The sequence below is a fragment of the Bufo bufo genome, chromosome 11, assembly GCF_905171765.1.
Source record: "Bufo bufo chromosome 11, aBufBuf1.1, whole genome shotgun sequence".
In the NCBI taxonomy this organism is placed as follows: Eukaryota; Metazoa; Chordata; class Amphibia; order Anura; family Bufonidae; genus Bufo; species Bufo bufo.
In genome coordinates this window covers 48,251,295-48,278,399 of record NC_053399.1, presented here as the reverse complement: position 1 = coordinate 48,278,399, position 27,105 = coordinate 48,251,295, and the positions used below count along the sequence as shown (strand labels likewise).

Below are 27,105 nucleotides of genomic sequence, written 5' to 3'. Positions count from 1 at the left end.
ACAGGGGGCGTGGCTGGGCACCAGGAAGGTTAGTACAGCCCCTTGGGCACCTTACAAGACTCATTTACATATCTCTAAAATCATTAAAAAAAATTAATAAAAGCACACAGCCCTATTGGACCGGTATATTGCGGACATGCTAGCGGCGATCTAGCCGTGCATGTCCGCATCTCTATAACCTAAAACGAGGTGACAGAATCCCTTTAAAGGGAAACCGTCATCTGCTTTATAGCTGCTAAACCAGCATGCAGATGGGGTTTAGCTTTCCAACAACGCCCAGTCCAAGACTCCTCTCCGACAACACTGGTGCACATGCACATTGCATATATACGAAGGAGAGGACAATATACTTTGCTATAATGCTCATGTGCAAACTGCTTTTATGACAAGGCCTTAAAGGGGTTTTCCGAGATTTTGAAACTGATGACCTATCCTCGGGTTATCTGAACAGTGGGGGTCCGACACCGGGGGCCTCCGCCGATCAGCTGTTTAAAAAGGCACCGATGCTCCTGTAAGTCCTAAGAATAGATGTTACAGAATCATTTTTACATGGGGACTGTAAGCAGTTACTATGGCATGTCAGGAGGGGTGACAGGTCCTCTTGAAATAAAAAAAATGGCTGTTCATCATCATAAGAAAGAACAGCCTCTGTTAGGTAAAATGAGTCCATCTTAATGTGCTGACAATGTCTTGCTTTATTTACACCACAGTTTATATGAAGACACCCAGAAGTCTTGTGCGTTCAGCTCAAACATCCTTTCTTCCATAGGATTACACTAGTCAAGATGATCTTTGTGGAAGTAATGGCAATGCATCTTGCAATGACTTTCAGACTACGGCTTCCCTCTGATGGCAATATGGAGGAAGGGATGGCTTGAGACTGCACTGACTACTGTAATTAGATGTCAGCATTATCAAAGTAAATGGAGAGGGAAGACTGAGCTGGTCACGTCACTTATCATCCTCTGCCTGTCCACTCCATTAGATGTGGCAGTCCAGAAGCGGAGCCATGAGGAAATGAAGGTTAGGTATGTATTCCTCCCTCTGTCAAACACTTTAGAGGTCGGTGTTAAAATTGATGGCGGCATTTAAGAGATTAAACTGCCAAGATCACAGTTATCAAAAATGAAAGCACTTAATAGGAGGTAAATTTACTAATTCCGTCTAATATTTAGAGAATTTGTCACAGGGGCTTACTCTGTATGATACATCTGATGCATTGTTAGACACTTGGCTTATTTTGCACCAGAGTTTTGCGTCAAAATGTTGGCACATCTCTTTTCAACCCCATTACACAGAACGCATCTAAAACAATAAATGTGGAGCATGGCATCTGCCCGATAAAAATAATTCTGGCTCCACCTGAGCTAGAATTCTAGTGTATTTTGATTAGTAAATCTGCCCCATAGTGTTTTTTAATTCAGCACTTTTTGTAGGTTTGACATTACTTATCATCGGCCAGAGGATCAGTAGTTCAGCCACGCTCAGTTTACTGTGGCCACATCCACTGATGCTTGTTTGCGTCGGCCTGATTACACAGACTGATGCAAACTAAATGTAGGAGGAACGGTTACTATAGCTGCCCATGCCTGCCTCTGTCCTGCTCCTGCAGGTGGGCACAGGCACCACTTCACTCACCCTCCTGGTCTTGGCCAGACCCACTGCACCTCCTCTGCTTCACCCACAGCAGGCCCAAGCGCTGGAGTCTCGTCCTTCTGCTGCAATCCTCAGCTTGCTCTTCCCTGCCTGGACTGCTCTCCATACCTGAAGGTCGTACACTTCCTGCCTCACCCAGACCATCACAGGTGCACCCTTATTCTTTTCCAGCCTATGGCTGGTTGCCCCAGGGTATTTTAGGCACCTTCCTATGTGGCAGCGTGCCTGAGCAATAGGTATATCTAGTGTGCTAGTCCCTGCAAAGCTGCTGTGTTTCCTTAGTCTGTCAATGTACCGACCTGTGCCCCATTCCTGATTCTGACCCTTCACTACCTGCCGTGACCTAAGACCTGTTTCACGGATTTGCACACACTCTGTCTTCCTTGACCTCAGCTTGTTTCTATGAGATTTGCCTGATACCCTGGTTCTTTTCACCACTTTCATTGCCTTCTGTGGGTCAGCTGTCAACCACATCGGAACTGATCTAAGAGATAGCGGCCTGATGACTCCCTGCAGCAAAGTCCAGATGCCTGTATAGGGGTTAAAGGGTGAATAACAGGGGACTGCCAGTATAACACCCTTAGGTTTAGTCCAAAGTCAAACCGGTTGGGCGACAGAGTGGTTCCACCCCCACTGATCGTTCTTCCTATATTTAGTTCTATTAATTATCAGCAGCACATCCCTTATAAGCGGCCCAAAAATCGTATGGCCTAATAAGGCCTTTAGTTAATTAAGCCTCTCATAGTTTCTGAGTCAAAAATGGAACAGATAAGCAGGAATTAAACTCCTGCATTCTATGCACAATTTATACAAAACTATAATTCAGGAAAAATGCAGAAAACCTTGCAGACTGATAAACACTGAGCAAATTTACAGCCCATTTACTTTTATAATTAATTTCCATGTATGGTGTTCCTCTAATATGAACGGTTACTGCTCTGGCTGGCCTTCCCATGCATTAGATGTTCAGCCATTGATTTGGATAGAACATTTTCCACAGTAGCAGCCATTATGGTGGCTTTTCTGAAGCCTGAATTATCAGCTGATCAGAAGGGGGTTTTATTGCGACAACAACATATTTCTAATTGTGCCTGTCAGATTCCCCCCTAGCTAAACACACATTGCCTATGACAAATAGGCATTGCAATAGTACACCTTAAATGACTATGTATGGCAGAAGGATATGGTCGTTTAAATGTCATGTCTGAAGATCAAGTTCTGATTAACGACAAGAAATCCAAACCGTACGTACTGCACCACACACTTGGTGATTCACAATGGCAACGAATTGGTAGGATTTCATTATTCAACACAATTCCCCCTAGTTTCCCTGCACTCTACCCAACATCTGTTGCTGTCTAATTACTATTCAGACGGGAATTTGTTAAATGCTGTACCTATGTTCACCAGTGCCAAGGGAATTGGCTTCTAGCTATAGTGACGTATCTGGCAGAGTCTAACAAACATTAAGATGAGATTAAGAACCTAACAAGGAAAGCAACTAATGTAAATATAGACCAAGTCAGGGAAATCAGCCTGGAGATGCAGTTATATATAGTAATGCTGCCTATTCCTTCGACAGAATTTTACCTGTTTCTTTCTTGTGCACTTAGAATTTCTCAGTAATGCTCAAGGTTTTGTTGGAAATTTATACCTCCCGACACGCTACCATTGTGGTTGTCTAATCATGGCTTGAAATTATGATTCATGTTGATGACAAACAGGACTCCTAAATTAAAAGAGTTGTCCCAAAAATAATATTCTGCAGTTTTCAAACCTGCAGCTGGATCAGAATACTATAATAAATAAAATGTATTATAGCTACTGAGTTATTCACTGAAATCCATCTGTACAGCGCCACCTACTGTTTTCTCTTTTTCTAACTTGGCCTGATGGACTGAGATGGACGCACATTCTCAGTTCCATCCTTCAATTGCCACCAGCTTCCGAAGACAGGACAACCCTTTGAGAAAAGACAGGCCTCCTAAACTGCCAGCTTGAAATAAATCTAGCAGAACAACTGGAGCAATGACTGTGGAGATCTCTGGATCCATGTGAGGTATAGGGCTGGTTCTAGCTTTGTTAGAAAGAGGTTGTCATGAACTAGATTAAGTATGATTTTCCTTTTTTACATTAATCATGGGCTAACCCCTTTAACAATGACAGGGCTCTCTACTCCAAATCCAACATCATCGGCCAGCATGAATAGCAGCTACAAAGGGCTTCAACAGCGCTGCAGGACCAGGTCGCATCAAGGAGCTTGAGGTGCATGTTCTGAAACACCACCTGAAAGTCTGGTCCCTAAATCAGGGACAGGAAAGTGGGATTGTGGAAACATTATACATTCACAATCCTAGGGACCATATTTTCTATTGATGTGTGTGTGAATGTTCACCCCAATCTCTTTCCCTGAATGTGAGTGACAACGATAGATCTCCACACCCAGTGGCACTCCGTGTCACTCCACACTCGACCAAACATATTTAGGGTGGAGGATGACTGGAATTTTACCTAAAGGGGTTCTGCAGTTTTTTAAACTGATGATCTATCCTCTGGACAGATCATCAGCAGCTGATCGGCGGGGGTCCAACACCCGGGACCCCGGCCGATCAGCTGTTTGGGAAGGTAGCGGCGCTGGCAGTAGCGCAGCAGCCTTTTCGCTGTTTACTGCAGGCCCAGTGACGTCACGACTAGTATCAATGGCCTGGGCGGGACTAAGCTCTGTTCACTTGAATGGAGCTTAGCCCCGCCCAGGCCATAGATACTAGTCGTGACGTCACTGGGCTTGCGGCAAACAATGAGAAGGCCACGGCATGACTGCCAGCGCTGCTGCCTTCTCAAACAACTGATCGGCAGGGGTCCCAGGTGTCGGACCCCCGCCAATCAGATGCTGATGATCTATCCAGAGGATAGATCATCAATTTGAAAAAACTGCAGAACACCTTTAAAAAAGGGGTTGTCTAGGAAAATGTGGGGCATGGGCAGCAGATAGGATAAAATAACAAAATAAGCATTACTTACCTGTTGAATCACTTGACGCTCCAGCACCACCATTCCAGTCCTCCCTACCTATCTTTAGAGCTGACATCCCATCAATAACACATGACCTGTGCAGCCAATCATTGACCTCAAGTGAATGGCTGCTGTGGTCAGGTGTTGTGGATGTGATGCAAGTTCTACATCCCTGATAAGAAAGACCAGCGGGGAGGACCATAATGGCGGCAATGGAGCAGCAAGCGGTTCAACAGGGAAGTAATGATGATTTTGATATTTACCGCCATTCCCTGCCTGCGCCCCACTTTTTCTTCAACTCCTTCAAATGCAAGAGACCTTTGGGACTTACAATAATCATCCTTTTTGCACCCAAATTGCTTCATTTTCTAAGCTTATTACACTAAACCTACTGAAGAGATTGCATGCACTTGATACAAATTGACTTCTTTTAAGGTTAACGAAAAGAATATTAAAAGCAAATATGGTATATTTTCCTGGTCAGATCAGAAAGCAAAATAGCTTGAAACTGAGAGATTCACTGGCAAATCTGTATAAAAATCTACACGCCTCAACATTGAAATTGCAAGAAGAAAAAATCATGAAATTAATGAAATCACAGGATTGATAGACAGGTTAATAATATGCAAATTATTAAAACATCTCGATTTATTCAGTATTGAGCATGAGTGCCACACACAGAAACACACGCACTTACACTCCTTGGCATGCTATCAGTGAAGTTATTAATGGCTGTCTGAGGAATTTTCTGCCGCACTGAATACACTAGGGCAGTGATAGGCAAACTGCGGCTCTCCAGCTGTTGCAGAACTACAACTCCCAGCATGCAAAGTCTGCCTACAGCTTTCAGCCTACAGCAGGGCATGGTGGGAGTTGCAGTTTTGCAATAGCTGGAGAGCCGCAGTTTGCCTATCACTGCACTAGGGCACTCAAATCATCAAGATCCACTGCTGACAGCTTCCACTGCAACTGCCAACCAATGATGTCCTAGATATGCCCGGAGATGATGCAGGCCATGGTAGCACGTTTAGGCCACGCATGCTGCTCATAGTAGCATAAGCAACTGGGACACTTTGGAGAAATGGCTGTACCACTGGTTCTGCAACCAAATCAATGTAATGCCGGGCTGTTAGTGTAGCTGAAACGAAGACTAGAGGGGTCCGACTACCGTATATTATGTCAACCCACACCATAATCTAGGGAGTAAGACCGATGTGATGTTCCCTTATGATGGCCTCCTCATGACGTTTCACATGTGGTTTCCAGACCAATCTCCGGCTATCATTGCGTCCAAAAGACAAAAGTAGGACTCATCATTGAAGAGGATAGATCTCAATTCCCCTGCTGTCTAGCCTTAGGCCTAGTTCACACGAACGTGTGTGATCCGTGGCCGTATTGCGGCCCGCAAATTGCGGGCCGCAATACACGGCAACAGTTCCGTTTGCATTCCGCATCACGGATGCGGACCCATTCACTTCAATGGGTCCGCAAATCCGGAATTGCGGAACGGCCGCACGGAACGGGACCCCTCGGAAGCACTACGGAGTGCTTCCGTGGGGTTGCGTCCCGTACTTCCGTTCCGCAAAAAGATAGAACATGTCCTATCTTTTTGCGGAACGGGCGGATCGCGGACCCATTAAAGTGAATGGGTACGCAATCCGATGCGGCTGACCTACAGCCGGCGATCGTGCATTGCGGCCCGCCGCAGGGGCACGGGTCACACACGTTCGTGAACTCTGCCTTAAAGAGGGGTGGCGTGAGATGAGTGGAACACCTGTAGCCGGACATCTCAACCATAGCCCAATGTTGTGCAAATGCCTTCTGAAGGTTTGTGTAGACACAGTTTACCACCCTAGGCTTGATATATAACTTCCAATTTCACTTGCAGTACAGAATTGATACAGATTCTTCTAAATCAGACGATCAGTCCATGCAGAGGTTAGCCTGGTTTTCCAGATCGTCATTGTTCTCCCAACCACCAGGACACACAATGCTGAACAGTGCTGACATCTCTGCCTAGTGATCTGCCAGAGCAATAAACGAGAAGTCTCTCAGTTCAAGGATCCTGTCCCTCTCAGATTGCAATAACTAGCATGTTGAGGAACAGGAGGCATCGCACAATCATCCCATACGACTTGGATCCGATTTTTAAGGTTTCATGTGGTTAAAAAATGTTGATTTTAATCTGGATTTTATGCCCCACTCACATACCAAAGATTGGGGCTAGGTGCTTGAAAATTTGATCATCTGCAGGCCTAAGCAACACCTGCTGCTCCCTCGATTTGCATGACCTTACAGCTTGTCTGAGGATAGGCCATCAATATGAAAATCCCCGAAAAAAACTTTGATGTTCTCTGCCCTCTATACAGTTGGCATCCTGCTCTCACTACCTGGATTGGAGCCAACTCCGATTCTGACAGTTTAACCCCTCAGATGCTACAGTCAATAGCGACCTTGGCTCCCTCTGTCCTAAGATCAGCACTCCACGAACAAAATCACAGGGGGCTGAGTACTTGTCATAACAGGTCTGCCATGCCCCAGCCTTTTATTATATGCTGCCTCTGGTGAATGTAATAGATTGCCTGTCAGAATCACTATGCACTAATACAGAAGCTTTACAATATAAACTGCAAGCTCAAAAGATCACAGGTCCAAGTCTGCTAAAGAAAAATTAAAAAGTTATGGGTGTAGGGGAGTAACCATGGGGCCTCAGAGCAAAACTTCCACCATAAACACTTTCAGCAACATGTTCAAAAAAACCTTATGATAGGTCTCCCTAATGCACAAGGCTAAATGTCACAGTACAGAGTTACAGTGATGTAATAATAGTGGAATAATGTGCACAGGAGGGTCACAGTATAGGGACAGTGCACACAGTGATGTCACAATTCTGGCATAACACACACAGTGATGTCACAGACTAGTACAGAGTAGAGTTGTTGCGATACCAAATTTTTGATTCTATTTCGATACCATAAAAAAAGTATTGCGATACTCGATACCACGCGAAAAAAAATATACCAAAAAGGCCACGTGCATTCCGCATTTTTTAATAATGGCGAATCGCACAGATTTTATTTTTATTTTTTCTGTTCCTGCGTTCACCGCATAGATTTTTTTCTATTTTAATAGTTTGGGCTTTTCGTACGTGGCGATATGTGATATGTTTATTTATTTATTGTTTATATATTTTATACGTAATTTATACTTAATATTTTGGTGGGGGGGTTTTAACTTTTTTTTTTTACTTTTTATTTAATAACTATTTCCCCCCTTAGGGGCTAGAACCTGGGATTTTTCATCTCTTGTCCTTGGCTTCAGTAACGTCCTGGCTGCCATGGTAACCGATCGGTGCCCCAGGATTACACTGCTGGGGCTCCGATCAGAAGCTGCCACTGCCACCAATGAGGAGGGGAGAGGGGACCCTGTGGCCACTGCCACCAATGATTTTAATACTGGGGGGGTTTTAAGGGGCGCTGCGCCACCAATGATTCTAATACTGAGGGGGGGAGGGCGCACTGCGCCACCAATGATAATTAACCTTTAATACAGGAGGCGGGAACTGGCAGCAAATCAGCGGCAGTTAACCCCTCAGGTGCGGCACCTGAGGGGTTAACTGCCGCTGATCACAGCTCCCTGTCAGAGGCAGGGTGCCTGCTATGTGATTCTGCTGCCGGCACCCGCCTCCTGTATTAGAAGTTAAAGACTATCTTTCGTGGGTTCGGACTTAGTTAAGTATTAAGCGACATAGAGCGGTGCCCCAGTTACAGTCTCCTACTCCATATGCCAATTACTACTATCGGAGCGATGGGGAGGAGATATCAGCTTCTCTCCTGGGCGTTCCTTCTCGGAACGCCCACTAGAGAGGCTGATGTCTCCTCCCCATCACTCTGATAGTAGTTATTGGCATATGGAGCAGGAGACTGTAACTGGAGCACAGCAGGCGAACGGAGCGGCGCCCAGGAATAATAGTAGGTGTAGGGAGATCCCTGGGCACCGCTCCATGTAGCCTAATACTTAAAGTCCGACCCATTAAAGGTCCTCCTATCATTGAGTGCGCAGTACGCCCGCCCCTCTCTTTTTTTTGGCAGTGCGGCACAGAGGGGAGGGAGACACTGCTTCCTTCTCCCCTGTGCTGCTGAGGAAACATGAGCGCGCTGACAGCAGCGCGCGCATGTTCTGTGATACTAGGCTGCGCAGTAGCGAAGCCTAGTATCGAAAAAATGGAAAAGTATCGATTGGGTATCGAAATTTCGATACCTGCAACAACCCTAGTACAGAGGTATAGATGTTGCAGCTCAGGAGTAATCTACTCAGTGATGTTACAACATTGTGATTATACAAACAGTGATGTCACATGCAAATATAATAAATATATTATGTCACAGTACAGGAATAATGTAGTGATGTCACAGCACAAGAAAAATACAAAAGGTACTGCCACACAGAAGTGATAATTCAAACAGAAGAAGATGTTACCATAAGGCTCCATAGTAAAACTTAGAATGGGGTCATACCTTTTTCATTTTCCATTGCACCGTACATACATTTTATCACTAACTGCACCTTATGTAAGGGTATCAGAATATGGCAACACAAAGCAATTGTTTCTTTAAAAAAAAAAAAAAAAGTTAATTTTATATATATATATATATATATATATATATATATATATATATATATATATATACATTTAATATCTCCATAACTGTACTGACCTGCAGAATAGAGTTGTTTTTACCGTGCAGTGAACACCGGATGGATGGAACAGTAAAAACAATGGAGGAATTTCACAATTTTTTCACAATGGCATCCCATAAGTTATATAATACAGTAGCCTCGTCGGCTATTTCGACAGAAAAATAAAAAAGTTATGGCTTTTGGAAAGTGGAGATGACAAAAAGTGCTGGGTCCTTAAGGGATTATTACATTAAAGGGAGTCTGTCATCACAGTTTCACCTTTTTAACCCTTCCCATAGCTTTCGAGCAGCATTACAGTTGATAAAAACATTACCTTTATAAGCAATCGTGGATTTATAAAACTGGCAAAAATCATCTTAGTAGGATATGCAAATGAGGGCTCGCAAGTGCCCAGGGGCGGCGTCAACCTCGTAGGTGCCCAGGCAGCTCTGCCTTATCGTCGCTTCCCCCGCCCAGTCTTTCCCTCTGCCCGCCCATCCTTTCCCTCTGTCCGCACATCTTCTTACTTCTTCTCTCGCCGGGATCCTGCGCCTGGGCGCCGAGTCTGTCGGCCGGCGCATGCGCACTGCGATGTCCATTCCTGGTACGGCATCACAGTAATTAATGCGCATGCGCCAGCTAACTCGCCGTTAGCCGGCGCATGCGCATTAATTACTGTGATGCCATGTATTACATGGACATTAAAGAGACTGTCTGGTTTTTGATGACTTATCCTTAGGACACCCGGCACCCCTACAATCAGCTGTGTGAAGCTGATAGGTCATCAATATCAGAAAACTGGACAATCCCTTTAATCTGGATGTTTGATGTGTATTTCCTTTACAGCAGTTGAATTGTCTCTGGCGCAGATTTGTATGAAGAAAATCTGCATGAAATCCGCAACAAAACCACACCTAAATCTGCACTATTTGTTGTGGTTTTGATGCTTTTTTTGTGCATTTTGTATCTGTTTTCTTTTGGTGTGGATTTATCTGTTTAAGTTAACAACCCCATTGAAGTCTGTGGGGAACACTACATAAAATGCAGAATCACACAAACAATTGACCCTTATGGCAGGTCAATTTCCGTACGGAAGCAAAAAAGCAAAGTGTAACTGAGATTTGACAAATCTAATTAACTTTGCTGGTACTGTATTATGCGTGGAAGAAACGCACATTGTCTGCATCAGGTGCGGGTACCCTAAGTAATGTAAAACAAAAGTTTGAAAAACATCCAAAAATTTATAAGCTGTTGAGAATGATAAAATAAAATAAATTAAAAATAGAATCATTAAATTAAATCAAACTCACGTCTAACCATGAACACTCTCATGGCGGGGCTTACAAAGCATTGATAATTACTGGCTGAAAATAGACATGACCGCATATCTTGCTTAGAAACAAAACATTCTAGGAAAAACATACATGAAGAATTAGAAGGGAACTATTTTACAGAAAATGATCAAGTCACGGTTGCGGTTTATTGACGGCAATGGCCACTCAGACTTAATGATGCCATGAACCGACTGATGTACTGGGAATGCTTGCACTGTCTCTAGGGGCCAAATAATTAAATTCTAATTGAATTTTCATTTTACATCATTAGCCTCTGATTTTTGAAGCAGCATTATCTTATGAATGTAATTTTTCCATCATATGCTAACAAATACCTAGTGTTCAAAACTAGTGTTTCTATGGCTTGACATGCGATATACACTGTAATCATGGCTGTCGTGCGCTGGTCTACCCAGAGCAGAATGGTCACTACAAGGCAAAAAATTAATCAGCAGAATAAACGGAAAGAGGGCTCAGCCAAAAAGCTCACAATGGCGCACAGCTCCTAGATAATCAATGGCTTTTGAAGTCATCTGCATTGTGTCACGTTACACAGCAGCCTGGGCAGAAGCCACATTATGAAGATTTTATGGTCCTATCAAACTATTATGCCCAGCATGTGCCTGCTGACATGCAACTAACTGGAAGAGAGGTCCCGACAAAAGATCAGAATTTTTAGGATCAGAAACAGCATGAACACATGAAAATTCATGAGACCCGCACAGAGTTACTAAAGCGCAGCAACTCCGATAACACACAGTGTGATAATGGGGGCACCTTGGAGAACTGACCCAAAATAAAGAAAAGATTAGAAGAAAAAAAAAATAAGTCCTTGAGTGAAAATGCATAATACAGGCCGATTATATACACTGCCTGGTCAAAAAAGCCTTTAGCTTTGATTACGGCACGTATTTGCTGTGGCATTGTTTCGATAAGCTTCTGCAATGTCACAAGATTTATTTCCATCCAGTGTTGCATTAATTTTTCACAAAGATCTCGCAAAGCCTTCTCCAGCACATCCCAAAGATTGTCAATGGGGTTAAGGTCTGGACACTGTGGTGGCCAATCCATGTGTGAAAATGATGTATCATGCTCCCTGAACCACTTTTTCCCAATTTGAGCCCGATTAATCTATCTTGGAATATGCCCGTGCCATCAGGGAAGAAAAAATCCATTGATGGTATAACCTGGTCATTCGGTATGTTCAGGTAGTCAGCTGTCCTCATTCTTGGAGCACATACTGTTGCTGAACCTAGACCTGACAAACTGCCTCAACCCCAGATCATAGCACTGCCCCCACAGGCTTGTACAGTAGGCACTAGGCATGATGGGTGCATCACTTCATCTGCCTCTCTTCTTACCCTGATGCGCCCATCACTCTGGAACAGGGTAAATCTCGACTCATCAGACCACATGACCTTCTTCCATTGCTCCAGAGTCCAATCTTTATGCTCCCTAGCTGGTTTTCTTACAGCTACACAGCTGTTCAGTCCCAATCCCTTGAGTTCCCTTCGCATTGTGCGTGTGGAAATGCTCTTACTTTCACTATTAAACATAGCCCTGAGTTCTACTGTTGTTTTTCTTCGATTTGATTTCAAACGTTTAAGTGATCACCGATCACGATCATTAAGGATTTTTTTTCCCGACACATTTCTTTCTCGAATACGATGGGTCCCCACTATCCTTCCAGTTTTTAATAATACGTTGGACAGTTCTTAACCCAATTTTAGTAGTTTCTGCAATCTCCTTAGATGTTTTCTCTGCTTGATGCATGCCAATGATTTGACCCTTCTCAAACAGACTAACATCGTTTCCACGACCACGAGATGTGTCTTTCAACATGGTTGTTTAAGAAATGAGAAGCAACTTATTGCACCAGTCGGGGTTAAATAACTTGTTGTCAGCTGAAAGATAATCGCCCATTCAGTAACTATGCAATAGGAGGCGCATAACTATTTGCTTAGTTAAATCCAGGTGGCAACTTTTTTTTTTGACAGGCAGTGTATATACTAGACATTAAGCCCGTTACAATAACGGGCACTAGAACAGTAGTGCATAAACATTAGAATGAACAGTCTATATTAAATGGCAAGGCTACGGGTGGCACTAACTGGTGGTGCTGAGACTGCTGGCAGCGACTGCTGCCACTGTGACTGGTGGCACTGACTGATGGCTGAGACGGCTGGTACTGACTGGTGGCTGAGACGGCTGGTACTGACTGGTGGCTGAGACGGCTGGTACTGACTGGTGGCTGAGACGGCTGGTACTGACTGGTGGCTGAGACTGCTGCCACTGTGACTGGTGGCACTGACTGCTGGCAGTGACTAGTGGCTGAGACTGCTGGCAGTGACTAGTGGCTGAGACTGCTTGCAGTGACTAGTGGCTGAGACTGCTTGCAGTGACTAGTGGCTGAGACTGCTGGCAGTGACTAGTGGCTGAGACTGCTGGCAGTGACTAGTGGCTGAGACTGCTGGCAGTGACTAGTGGCTGAGACTGCTGGCAGTGACTAGTGGCTGAGACTGCTGGCAGCGGCTGCTGTCTGTGGCAGAGAGTGCTGGGACTGTGCGGCTCTGTGATGCACGGACAGTAATGGCAGCCCTCCGACGTGGAGAGCACACCATAACCTGCGAGCGGTGGCGGTGATTGGGCGGCGCGCAGGTGTGAGCAGCGTGTAGAGCGCCGTGTGATGATTGGTCAGCTCGCCGCACATGCCCAGTGTAAAAATCGGCACACGTATGGACACAGCGCAGGCACACAAGGCTTTTATTAGGATGGATAGATATATATATATATATATATATATATATATATATATATATACACACATACACACACACACACACACACACACAGGTGAAACTCGAAAAATTAGAATATTGTGCAAAGTTAATTTATTTCAGTAATGCAACTTAAAAGGTGAAACTAACACATGAGATAGACTCATTACATGCAAAGCGAGATATTTCAAGCCTTTATTTGTTATAATTTGGATGATTATGGCTTACAGCTTATGAAACCCCAAAGTCACTAGTTTGAGGTCCCCTTTTCTCAGGGGGTATGGATAAATTAGCTGACTAGAGTGTGACACTTTGAGCCTAGAATATTGAACCTTTTCACAAAATTCTAATTTTAAGCTGCATTAATGCAATTCCTTTTAACTTGCATTACTGAAATAAATGGACTTTTGCACCATCTTCAAATTTTTCGATTTTCACGTGTATTACATTACATAATTTACACCAAATTTATGAACTGTTGTTTACAGCTTTTTGACTTATTTGCACAACAGTTTTGACAAAATTTTGCACTTTTATACCACTCTAGTTTCAATAAGTGGTTGGGAAAGAAAACAGAAGTATCAGACGTAAAGGTGTTGTCCAGCTGTTAATATTGACGACCTGTCGTCAGGATAGGTCATCAATATCCGATCAGCGGGGGTCTAACACCGGGCACAGCTGTTTGAAGAGGAGGTGGCGCTCCGTGCAAGCGCCGCTTCCTTTTCATTATACTGCACTTTGTTTCGGAAGTTCAGTGTAATACAAGTACTCAATCCATTCAAGTGAATGGAGAAAGTGCTTGTAATTACACTATGCCACATCTCCACTGGAGACAAAACGTGGTGTAACCATGAGTAAGCGGCACTCACAAGGAGCACCGCCTCCTCTCCAAACAGTTGACCGGCAGGGATGCCAGGATGCCATGTGTTGGACCCTCACCAATCAGATAATCGATGACCTATCCTGTAGATAGGACATCAATTTTAATATCTGGACAACCCTTTAAGTCTGAGGCTTCTTTCCCAACCACTTTGGAGTTGTGTAAAAGTGCAAAATGTTGCAAAATCGTTGTGCAAATAAGTCAAAAAGTCGCAAATCCCTATTTTTATTTTTGCTATATTTTGAAGGCAGCATTCTGGATTGCATGACCTGATTAATTTCCCTCACAATGACTGTGTGATTGACTGCAGGAATATTACTGAAAAGGCCCTCAGAAACCAATTAAAGCAAGTATTAACTAAGCTTTATTATTAAAAATGACATTTAGACTTTGTGTCATATATATTTCCTATTACATTAAATTTAGCAGAAAGTCATCTGTTTTAGTACTGATAAATCCTAGCACTAGGCTTTTAACTAAAAGCTGTGCAAATATAACTTTACCCCTCACCAAGAACACCCACTCTACAATAAATAAGAACAAATGCTCGGCCACCACCTGGGAAAGGCTTTTAGTAGTTTTTCCTCTATGCAATAGAATGTTTTTCTGAAGTTTTAATACTTTGGGGTTTTCTTCACCACTTTCTTAGATACATAAAGGGGCAGAATTACAATTACCATCTAAGGCCTCATACACACAACCGTATGTATTTTGCAGTCCGCAAATTGTAGAACCACAAAACATGGATACAGTCTTAGTTGCGTTCAAAATGGATAAATTGCACGTTTTTCATGGGCATTTTGCATCAGTGTGTCCATCTATTTTATATGTGTTTATCCATTTTTAATGGCCTTTTTGCATCCGTTTTTAACTGCCGTTAAAAGCGGCCATTAAAAACAGATGCATTTCATAGGTTTAGTGTGTACATAATGCCCCCACGGTGCCCCCCAGTATAAAGAATGGCCCCCATAGTGCGCCCCCCAGTATAAAGAATGGCTCCCATATTGCCCCCCAGTATAAAGAATGGCCCCCATAGTGTATAGTATATATAAAATTTACCCTCGTGTGCCCTCAGTAATTATAGAGTGGAAACCTCTGCCACCCCCGGTAGTGGCAGCAATTTAAAAAATAAATATTTACCTTATTAAAGCGGTTCTGCACTTTGTTTAAACAGATGATCTATCCTCTGGATAGATCATCGGCATCTGATCGGCGGGGGTCCGACACCCGGGACCCCTGCCGATCAGCTGTTTGAGAAGGCAGTGGCGCTCCAGCAGGGCCGCGGCCTTCTCACTGTTTACCGTAGGCCCAGTGACGTCACAACTAGTTTCACTGGCCTGGGCGTGGCTAAGCTCCGTTCCCTTGAATGGAGCTTAGCCCCGTCCAGGCTAGTTGATACAAGTTGTGACATCACTCGACCTGCGGTAAACAGTGAGAAGGCCGTGGCGCTGCTGGAGCGCCGCTGCCTTCTCAAACAGCTGATCGGCAGGGGTCCCGGGTGTCGGACCTCCACCGATCAGAAGCTAATGATCTATCCAGAGGATAGATCATCCGTTTAAACAAAGTGCAGAACCCCTTTAACTTGAATGCAAGGGAACACTTACTTTGCACTGGAGGCACCAGGACCTGATGCTCCCAGCGTGGGGCCGCCATACAAGTAACCCCTAAACCCTTTTTTTCACTTAGTGTACCAATTTTTAATGGTCGTTACAACAGGACCATTGATTTCAATGGTGTCCGTTTGGCAGTGAAAATGGGCAAAAATAGGAAATGGCTTTTTTGACGGCTGCTATTCACTGGCTGTTAAAAAAACGCCCATGTGACTTTCTTACTGTTGTGTGAACGAGCCCTAAAGATGCATCAGATTTATCATCCAGCATCAGCCACTATGATAAATTTGCTGCATTTTCTTATTGCCTTTCTACATTTACTCTATCTACAAATTAGAGAGGATAAGTAAATGACCCCCAGTGCTTTATATCACTTTTGGTTTTGAAAAAGGTTTTGCATCAGCAAACATGGGGGAACATGGATGTTTGTTCTTTTCTCTTGGGATCCATTCTAACACTATCGTATGTATATCTTACCTGAAACCTTTACAAGTCATATTGTGGTCTGTTCACACATGTATTAATGGGGTCCATTGGACCTTTCTGGTATATTTGCAGCAAGAAAAGCACAGACTGCTGCACTGTTTTTGCAGTAGAAAATACAGGAACGTGCATGGACCCTTAAAGTCAATTAGTTCAGTCCCTATTTGCCGGTGCTCTTTTAAAAAACATATTTCATACGGTCATGTTTTTGCTGAAAACAGAACCATGAACCTCGTGAACTGAGCCTTAGATCTTGACTTATGTAATGCCTGTGTTGACAACCAGTGAATTTGTTCTGTACAGGAATCAATGATACTGGAGCATTGGTGGTATGAAGATGATAAAGATCATGTATTAGACAGATGATGAACCCTTAGAGCAGGAGTGGGGAACCTTTTTGCTGCCAAGGGCCATTTGGATATTTGTAACATCATTCGTGGGCCATACAAAATTCTCAACTTAAACATTTGACTGCTATATTTGGTCAAACCTCTAAATGACTTTGGTGTAAATTACAGAAATTGCGCTTCAATTTAAAAAAATCTAGAGTACTGTATTTTTGCAGCACAAAATGGCGCCTGCACTATATATATTACATATAGTACAGGTGCCATTTTGACCACACATAGTCTAATTTTTAAGTTCAGAATGTTTTACATTTAATTCTTTATTTGCCATTAATGGCGGGAAGCTCATCCCAGGGGGTCCAGAGAGGGGTTCACCCAGCTTTCACTCTCCCCTCCACTGTCCCTACCTCTTACTTCACGACGGTCCCAGCCTTTGTCCCTTTCTCAGCCTCAGATATGCCCCTCACCTCCATCAGCCTCAGATTAAACTCCCATCAGACCTCCCAGCCTCAAATTAGACCCCAATCAGACCCTCCCTAGCTTCAGATCAGACTCCCATCAGACACCTATCCTCAGATCAGACCCTCATCAGAGCCTCCCAAGCCTCAGATCAGACCCCAGCCTTAGATCACACCGCATCAGACCTCCCAGCCTTAGATCCGACCCCATCAGACCATTCCTAGCCATAGATCAGCCCCATCAGACCATCCCTAGCCTCAGATCAGCCCCCATCAGCCCCAGATCAGCCCCCATCAGACCCCAAGCCTCATATCAGCCCCATCAGATCCCCAGCCTCAGATCAGCCCCTATCAGACCCCCCAGCCTTAGATCAGACCCCCAATAGGCACCCCAGGCTCAGATCAGACCCCCAGGCCTAGACCAGACCCAGATCAGACCCTCCCCAGCCTTAGATCAAACCCCAATAGTCCCCCTAGCCTCAGATCAGACCCTCAGCCTCAGATCAGACCCCTATCAGACTCTCAGCCTCAGATCAGCCCCCCAACAGACCCTCCCCAACCTCCATTAGCCTCAGATCAGCCCCAATCAGATCTCAGAACAGACATTTAAAATAAATAAATAAACTTACCTCTCCAGCTCCGAACAGCGCTGCCACTTGGCAGATTCACTTACCCTCCCTGGTCTTCTTCCCGCTGTGGTGTACTGTGACAGGACAGCGCACAGTGTCCATCATGGAAGCGGTCATTAGCATTTTCACAATATGTTCTGGGAGGGGGCCACATGAAATGATCCCGTGGGCCGCATATGGCCCTCGGGAGATCCCCAACCCCTGCCATAGAGTAATTAAAAGAAAGGAAGTTACTCAAACCGTCTAACTCTGAAGACAGCGATTGGGGAGCATAATTTTTTAGGCTACTGGAGACCTTGCCCTCTTTAAGGGGCATCTGTCAGCAGATTTGTCCCTATGACACTGGCTGGCCTGTTACATGTGCACTTGGCAGCTGAAGACATCTATGTTAGTCCCATGTTCATATGTGCCCACATTGCTGAGAAAAATTATGTTTTAATATATGCAAAGGAGCCTCTAGGAGCAACAGGGGTGTTACCGGTACACCTAGAGGCCCTGCTCTCTCTGCAAATGCTGGGTCCTCTCCATTGTGATTGACAGGGCCACTAAGTGTAAATGTGAGCACGGCAGGTCTTGTCAATCAAAGTGGAGAGGGCGCAGCAGTTTCAGAGAAAGCAGAGCCTCTAGGTGTAATGGTAACACCCCCATTGCTCCTAGAAGCTCATTTGCATAAATTAAAACATCACTTTTCTCAGCAATGCGGGCACATATGAACATGGGACCAACATAGATGTCTTCAGCTGCCAAGCGCACATGTAACAGGTCAGACAGTTTCATAAGTACAGATCTGCTGACAGATGTCCTTTAAATAAACAAGACTGCTGAAAAAAAGCAGGTCCCTGGGGCCCCCCAGGGATTGACCCCCATCATTCACGTAAGAAAAAAAAAATATATAGAAACTTTAATTACAACAGGTATAGCTCTATATTCAGATAAGTAGTAGCCAAAGTAATTTTGTATCCCCAGAAGAAGTATTTTTGTAACCCAGAAGAAAATTTATAGCTGAAGGCCTGGTGAAATCCTCTTTTTTCCATTGTTTCTGCACCTTCTACTATGAGATAGATGTGAAATGATTATTACATTTGGAAAAACAAGTATATATGGTAAAGTGCTTAACCGAGTGCTATCCTTAAATAACACGTGTGCATCCTGGCACTGTGGCAGGCAATACTAACCCCCAACAGATTCTAATGATAGATGAAAAGAGAGCAGGAAGGAAAGTACATACAAAAAAAAAAAAGGTGGCTGAATGGTTTCTAAAAGCTGACTGTCAATGCATCTGACGGCTGGGAAGCACTTAGCATTGTCAGTGCCGAAGTGTGGAGGGAAAGCAAGAAGGAGATCACAAAACAATGCAAGTACCTTCATGAAAGAGCAGCTCTCAAATTCACTGTGTGAAACGGGGAGGAAAAGTAATTCCATGTATGGAGGCAAAGCCATAAAAACAGCTGTAAAACTAACAATAACCAGATTACAAAATAATACTTTCAAACGCTAATCTAAATAGGGAAAGTGTGTCTCCTTGAAGTCAGGTCTCAGCTAGACAAATGGATTATTTTTGAGTGGCAAGAAAGGGCAGGTTTCCGTAAGAGAGAAGGGTATTAAACATTGTTATTGTTTCTACTGAATTACTAGATTTTGCAAATTTGTGACCTGGTAATCTTGTCTTTCCAAGCCTTTGCCTCTCTTGGCTTTCACACTCTCATAAGGGTCAACTTTGCCCTGTCACAGAATTTCAAACCTGCCATACATAGAGCCGGAGAATGGGAATGACATGCGCCAGCCTCGGGCAAGCAGCTGCCCAACTAACCCCATAAGACAAAGTAACATAATCCTGAAGCGGGAAGAAGATTCTGCATTGTCCTATATTTAGTATCTGACACAAGTGATGGCAATCGGAAGAGACAGCATGGGCCGTGCCATGTCCCCGAAATACCCGTATCAACGGCATCTTTCCAACAGATGAAGTCAGCAAGTTAGAAGAGACAATGGCTGTGAACAGAAACCAAACATGCCCTGCCTGCAACTCATGGCCATCGGATATAAAAGAGAGTCATTCGTGCTTGGCCTTGGATAGTTCCAGAATGAGGAATAAAGGCATTTTCTAACCCCCAATATTGATGCTTGACAGGATAATATGTCTTGACTAATATGCTGTTTGATCCCTGAGTTGCTTCTGCCCACCTCGTCTTGGCTACATCCTCAGCGCTATGACGTTTCATACATAAAACGACTGCAGCAGCAAATCGCTGGCCATAGAGGTGACGTTTAAACTAGCACGTTAACGCTGTGTCCAGTGATCAGCTACAGTGGTCAAAGACAGAGAATCCTATAGAGTCCAAAAAGGGGGTATATTACCAGACATCACTACCAAAGTACCAGTGTCTACTTCACAATTGATAGCGGTCACACAGGTATGTTGGCTAAAACATACTTGATAAAATTATCTCTGTCTGCAGCCACCACTAGGGGGAGCTCCCATCATCTCAATAATAAATCTATTTTCATTAAGCACCCCTAGTGGTGACTGTAGGAATTTTATTATTAAACTATATGATTGTGTAAAGCAGAAGTTCCCAACCAGCAGTCAAGTCACATGTGGCATGGCTCTCATAGAAACATAGAATGTGTCGGCAGATAAGAACCATTTGGCCCATCCAGTCTGCCCAATATACTGAATACTAGAAATAGCCCCTGGCCCTATCTTATATGAAGGATGGCCTTATGCCTATCCCATGCATGCTTAAACTCCTTCACTGTATTTGCAGCTACCACTTCTGCAGGAAGGCTACTCCATGCATCGACTACCCTCTTAGTAAAGTAATACTTCCTGATATTAGAAAAAAAGTAAAACGTAGAGCGGCTCACCCCCGTTCCGTATGGGTAGGTGCTCACCCTCCGGTCCTACCCTCAGGACCCGAAAGGAATAATGACAGTGTATGGAAAAGTGAGGGGGCACTCTGAAAAGGGAACCACTAGATAGATAATGTACAGATATTTATTAATATTTTAAGAACACACCCTTAAAAATCATTAAAACATACATAAAACAAATATGCAAAACGTCACTGGTGATGATCCTAACACCAAACTCTAAATATGGGATTTGGTATGCCAGCAATATAATAGTAATGCGGTAATGGTAGCAAAATGGCCAAATGTCCCAAGTCCTGTTCTTATACTGCAATAGTGTAGGAGTGACACTGTGGCCAATGACGTTGAAGCAATAGCGATAATATCAGCAACGGCCCTGTGGCCCAGTCCTGATGGAGCAATAATGATGCTAGTGTCCCTTTGTCCGGTATTCTGGACGTACAGAGATATGTAACAAGCTCATAGCTCGGAGACTGAACTCCAGTTACTTACAGTCTCTCGTAGCTTGTGGTATTCCGGTCTTACCCTTCCTGGCTGACTCTCCGCAGCGCTGGTTTCCCAGGCTACTTTAAGTGGCTACTTTCCTCTCCATATGGTATAATTTTCTAGATTTTTTGCCGATTATTTCCCTTTCTAGTGTGTCCAAATTTTTGCAAATTCTCTCATGCCATTTACGGACTACATCAGTGTCTGGGAATGCTTCCATTTCCTTTTTTAGGGTGTCTATTTGCCCTGTCATCTCATCTGTCATTTGTATCCTTCTCATCTGTATAAGGGCCCCTGATTGTGTTTTCAGGAAACCATCCCATTCTTTTTTGAATTTGTCATCCACCAGATCCAATGCGGGTGTCTTGGTGAGTGACAAACCCCTAGGGATCTAGATATTGCGTAAGTGATCGGATCTCCCACTTATTACGCAACTGGCGTTGTAGAGTCTTCTCCAGAACCCTAAAAACATCGTCCATTGATCTTGTCGTATCTATTAGTGCTTCACCTTCCACATTGAAGGTAAATTGGAAGGCTCCTCCTAAACACAATTACTATACAATGAACATGGCAAGAAAATCATCAATTAACACACAGCACCAATATGTCAAAACAATACACATGGATAGGCTCCATTCCAGGGGTCTTCTGACCTTGTAAAGCATAAAAACACAAAACCCGCACATAAAACGCAGTTCACACTGATTGCGTTTTTGATGCGGTTTTCTCCAAAATGTAATTCTGACCTTGTAGTCTTCTCCATGAACCTGTTTTTATTGTTAATAAATATATGGGATGTTATTTATGGTTATAATTTTCATTTAAATATGTTTTACACTGTGAATAGTGATACAAGCTAGCAGCAATGCAATCCATCCCACTTATTAGGAGAAGCCCAGAAAAGTGGGATTGTGGGTAAGAAAAACCCACATATAAAGGAGTGAGAATCCACTCACTCAGTTGGCCACTGAGGAAGGGGTGTATGACCCTGAAACGCGTCTGGCAAATACAGAGTGAGCGTGGATTCCTGGAAAGAATAAGGAAGCTCTTCATTTTAAAGATATCGACATACGAGATCCTTCTCCGGCATAGAACCGGAGCTCAAGTCGCACACCAGTGACGTCAGTCCAGCGTCCAGCCGGCACCCTAGACAACCAGGTCACGTGGGACGCCACGCTTCGGCCGAGTACACCACGTGGGACGCTGTGAGTGTACGGCCGCCTGGGAAACCAGCGCTGCGGAGAGCCAGGAAGGGTAAGACCGAAATACCACAAGCTACGAGAGACTGTAAGTAACTGGAGTTCAGTCTCCGAGCTATGAGCTTGTTACATATCTCTGTACGTCCAGAATACCGGACAAAGGGACACTAGCATCATTATTGCTCCATCAGGACTGGGCCACAGGGCCGTTGCTGATATTATCGCTATTGCTTCAACGTCATTGGCCACAGTGTCACTTCTACACTATTGCAGTATAAGAACAGGACTTGGGACATTTGGCCATTTTGCTACCATTACCGCATTACTATTATATTGCTGGCATACCAAATCCCATATTTAGAGTTTGGTGTTAGGATCATCACCAGTGACGTTTTGCATATTTGTTTTATGTATGTTTTAATGATTTTTAAGGGTGTGTTCTTAAAATATTAATAAATATCTGTACATTATCTATCTAGTGGTTCCCTTTTCAGAGTGCTCCCTCACTTTTCCATATACTTCCTGATATTACTTTTAAACCTTTGCCCCTCTAATTTAAAACTACGTCCTCTTGTAGCAGTTTTTCTTCTTTTAAATATTCTCTCCTCTTACCTTGTTGATTCCCTTTATGTATTTAGAAGTTTCTATCATCTCCCCTCTGTCTCTTCTTTCTTCCAAGCTATACATGTTAAGGTCCTTTAATCTTTCCTGGTAAGTTTTATCCTGCAATCCATGTACTAGTTTAGTAGCTCTTCTCTGAACTCTCTCCACTGTAAACTTGAGTTATGGCCATGTGTACTGATATTGGACAGGTTGGATGGTATGATAATAGAGTCAAATGTTAGCAAATTCATGATTTCTTGCTTGTCCACATTTAACGTCACTTCTCAATTTCTGAGTTGAATGTGGCTCCCAACCATTGCTCAAAGTTGAAAGTGACTAACAAAGTACGAAAAGGTTGTCAAGCTTTGATGTAAAGGGCAGCAACAGAATCAGAGATGTATAGCAGAACAATAAGACCATCGACCCCAATACAGATATATTATGAAATTAAACAGCAGATCATTTTTGACTTAATTCATGAAAAATACCTAACAGTATGTATTTAATGAATATGAACTACTGCTCCATGCTTTTGAGACCTTACAGTTTTCTGTACAAAGCAAATACAAAGTTTACTTGTCAGGAAAGGGTTTTACATGTACATTATGTCTAACATGAAAGATCATCTAATGTTGGAAATTTGGGGGTATTCCAGTTAGAACAAGTTTTCCGCTATTCACTGGATAAGGGATACACTGACGAGCAAAAGGGTAACAATGTTTTGAACTTTTGACTTTCAGGCTCCATATCTCACCATCCACTACGGTTTCGAAAGTGAGACTACCATCATTTTATAGACAATCATCTTGGCTATCTCATACATAAACTGGACTTGCAACTATTTAGCATAAGATTAGTTATGCAGATTCTTGTCATATAACTGCATTGTTACTGTTTTGCGCCTAAAATTCTAAATTTTTATTTTAATTATTTTGCTAGTATTTTGTAAATCCATCTTTGGCTTTCAACACTGCCTGAATCCTTCTGGGCTCGGTCAGATTCAAGTATGTCACGACCGCAATCTGTTCCTAGGTCTCTTCTGGTGCATACTGGTCGACTCACTTGGGTACGAATACAGTTTTTTCTTCAACTCTACCCACAAGTGTTCGATTGGGTTGAGGTCTGGGGACTGTGAGGGCCAATCCAGCACCTCTACTTCATTGTCATTGAACCATTTCTTCACCAATCTCGACGTATGCTTCGGGTCATTGTCCTGCTGGAACACTAAGTCGTCCTTTTCATACCCATAGTACTCGAGTGGACGAAATAACTCGTCTTGTAGGATACTCACAAATAGCTCAGAATTGAATTGAGACCACCATTGATTCTGGTCAAGTATCCAACGCCTTTGGCTGTGGAACAACCCCATATCATCAGGCTTCCGCCACCAAACTTGATAGTTCCTTCAATTTCTCGAATCGTTAGCCTCCTTTACCTTGTTTCTTCCAGACCTGTTTGCACTCATCAGATCCCAGTCTATTGACTTATTATCATCGCTCCAAATCACCCATTCCCAATCTTCTACTGTTCACTGTTCATACTTTTTCACAAACTCAAGCCGACACTTCTTATGACGATATTGAGCAGACTAGATGGGCCAAATGGTTCTTATCTGCCGACACATTCTATGTTTCTATGTTTCTATGAGGCTTCATCACCTTTTTTCAGGCCACCATTCCACACTTGTGTAATGCACGTCGCAGGGTGTTTGCATGAACGTATGTGATCTCACTATTCCAAAGCATACGAACAACCTCCACTGCCGTGTTTGTCGCGCCAGAACTGATAGACCTCTTTCTTGTGAATGGTAATGGTCAAATCCCCACGGTCTAACAGTTATTTCCTATACAGTGGATAGAGGATATCTTACTCATACCTGGTATACCCCTTTAAATGAAAGCATTAACCATAGCATCTTGTAAATTTCTTGTGGCAAGCACAGATCAGTACATCCTAAATGTGAGATGTAAAAGCACTGTAGTGGGGAATTTTAGTATGGTAGCAATGTGCAGCAACGTTACTGAACATCTGTACGGTGCAGCAATAATGGCTTTTCATTACTCCACCAGGTGCAGACTGATGTTCTCCAAATATACTGAAAAGGCTATTTCTCAAATAAAAAAAAACTCACTGATACATTGTTTCCTTGCAGACGCTCATGTTCTGCCAAACCACAATATATTGTTATTCTCTATTTTGCAGTCATCATGGGATTATCTATTTCTTAAAACAAACAAAGAATATTTCTTTCAAAAATTCCTCATTTTTCAGCCCAAATCCCGTGGGCACATGGCAAGCAATCAGGTAAATGCCAGCTTCTACCTACGCACTTTCAGGAACATACAAACCAAGTACTTAATGTGTTTTAAAAAATAATACATTGTCTATCTGCACAATATTAACCTTTCCCGACCCTCCGATTTTGAGCCTATAAGGACATACATGGGAACATATAACAGGCATTATTCAAAGAATACTTGGGTTTATAAAGCGCTAAGTGCACCAACCTGCAGAACTTAGAAGAACACCGTAATCCGTCCCACGCTGCACCACTTCACTTTCCGCCTCTTTCTCTGGCGCTTCGTATCGGCCCCAGTTGGAAAGGACTTTCCTCCTGGAAAACTCTGATGATTGCTCTTCATACTCTTGGTGCTCAGCAACATCATTTCCTTCCTTTCAAAAGAAGAAAGCGTAACGTCAGGAGATTCATCGAGTTTCACTAAGACAATACAGGTATGTGGCATAATTAGCGCGATCAGCAGAAATATCAAGTGATATTTACTCATCAAAAGAGAACACAAAATGGCCGGTCTTTAACTTTTATACATCTGCCTTCTACCCTCTAAAAAAGAGCATTCAAGAAGCCATAGAAAAGCACCAACAGCAGTAACTGGGGTTGGCCAGTCCTTAACAAAATGTTCTAGAGCAGTGATTTTCAGTATTTCTCAACCCTTCAACCCTCTAAAAAAATTGCCTTTAAGAAGCTATAGAAGAACACCAACAGCACTAAGTAGATAGAACAATCCTTAGGGTTCTAGAGGAGTGCTTTTCGGTATTTCTCAACCCTTCAACCCTCTAAAAAAATAGCCTTTAAGAAGCTATAGAAAAACACCAACAGCACCAAGTAGATAGGACAATCCGTAGGGTTCTAGAGCAGTGAATTTCAGTATTTCTCAACCCTTCACCCCTCTAATCCAAAATAATACTTCTAAGTATTCCCAAGGCTATAATAATACACTTTGCTGCTCTAGCATGAGAGCAGTGCAAGTACCCACTAGAGACAAGGCTTGTACCCCGTAGTTGTACCACAGGTTAACAATCTGGGCTCCTTAACCACTTGCTCAGGATCCACCTCTGGTTCTCAAGCTCCGGTAACATTACTAGAACCTGGCAATAAGGTCAAAACGACATCACTGGCAATGAACCTTGATTGTGTTATTAATGGCTTTTTCCCGTCTAATATTCAGGGTGGCTCATCCTCACTTTTCACACTGGGAACAGTTTGGTGACCTACAAAAAGTAAGGCGTTCTGTTCCAGAGTTTGAAATGTTCTCCTGAAAAGTAATAGCACTCACTAGCTTAGTGTAGAAAATAGGTCTACAACATACAGATGTAGCCAACATTATCTTGACTTGTTTAGTATGTTACTGCAACAAAATCGCATTACAGTAATACAAATTGTGTTAAAATGACCTTCCTGGTGTGCCTGGAGTCAAGATAACGCTGGCTACATCTGCATTTAAAATTATTTAAATGTAATAATTATCATTTAAAGCAGACTACTATGTGAAGTAGTGAACCCAAGCTCCGAGTGAAACCTTTAAAAAGCGCAATTACTGCTTAGTAGCAGGGGTTGTTCAGTTTGCACAATCCCTTTTTGCTAAATGGGTCATTCACCTGACCTGGGGGGGAGGGGGGCTGGAGGTAAGGGTTCAATTACCCTATAGCAGTACCACAGTGGAAATAAGGCATCAAGCAGTTCTCATTGAAATGGATTGTCAGCGTAATGCATGAACGTGTCTAGGTCCTCTGAACTGAGACACACTTTGTAGCTTCTCTCTAGCAAGGAGGGTCCAA

General features: G+C 43.3%; 1 protein-coding gene across 1 annotated transcript in view; it reads right to left on the bottom strand.

Moving 5' to 3' along the window:
- The window catches only part of AVEN (apoptosis and caspase activation inhibitor), a 539,051-nt gene that overhangs the window by 477,323 nt on the left and 34,623 nt on the right, over nt 1-27,105 (bottom strand). The window contains exon 2 of the mRNA XM_040412590.1: nt 25,536-25,701. Coding sequence (XP_040268524.1) covers nt 25,536-25,701 — 166 coding nt within the window. The remainder of the gene's footprint in view (nt 1-25,535; nt 25,702-27,105) is intronic.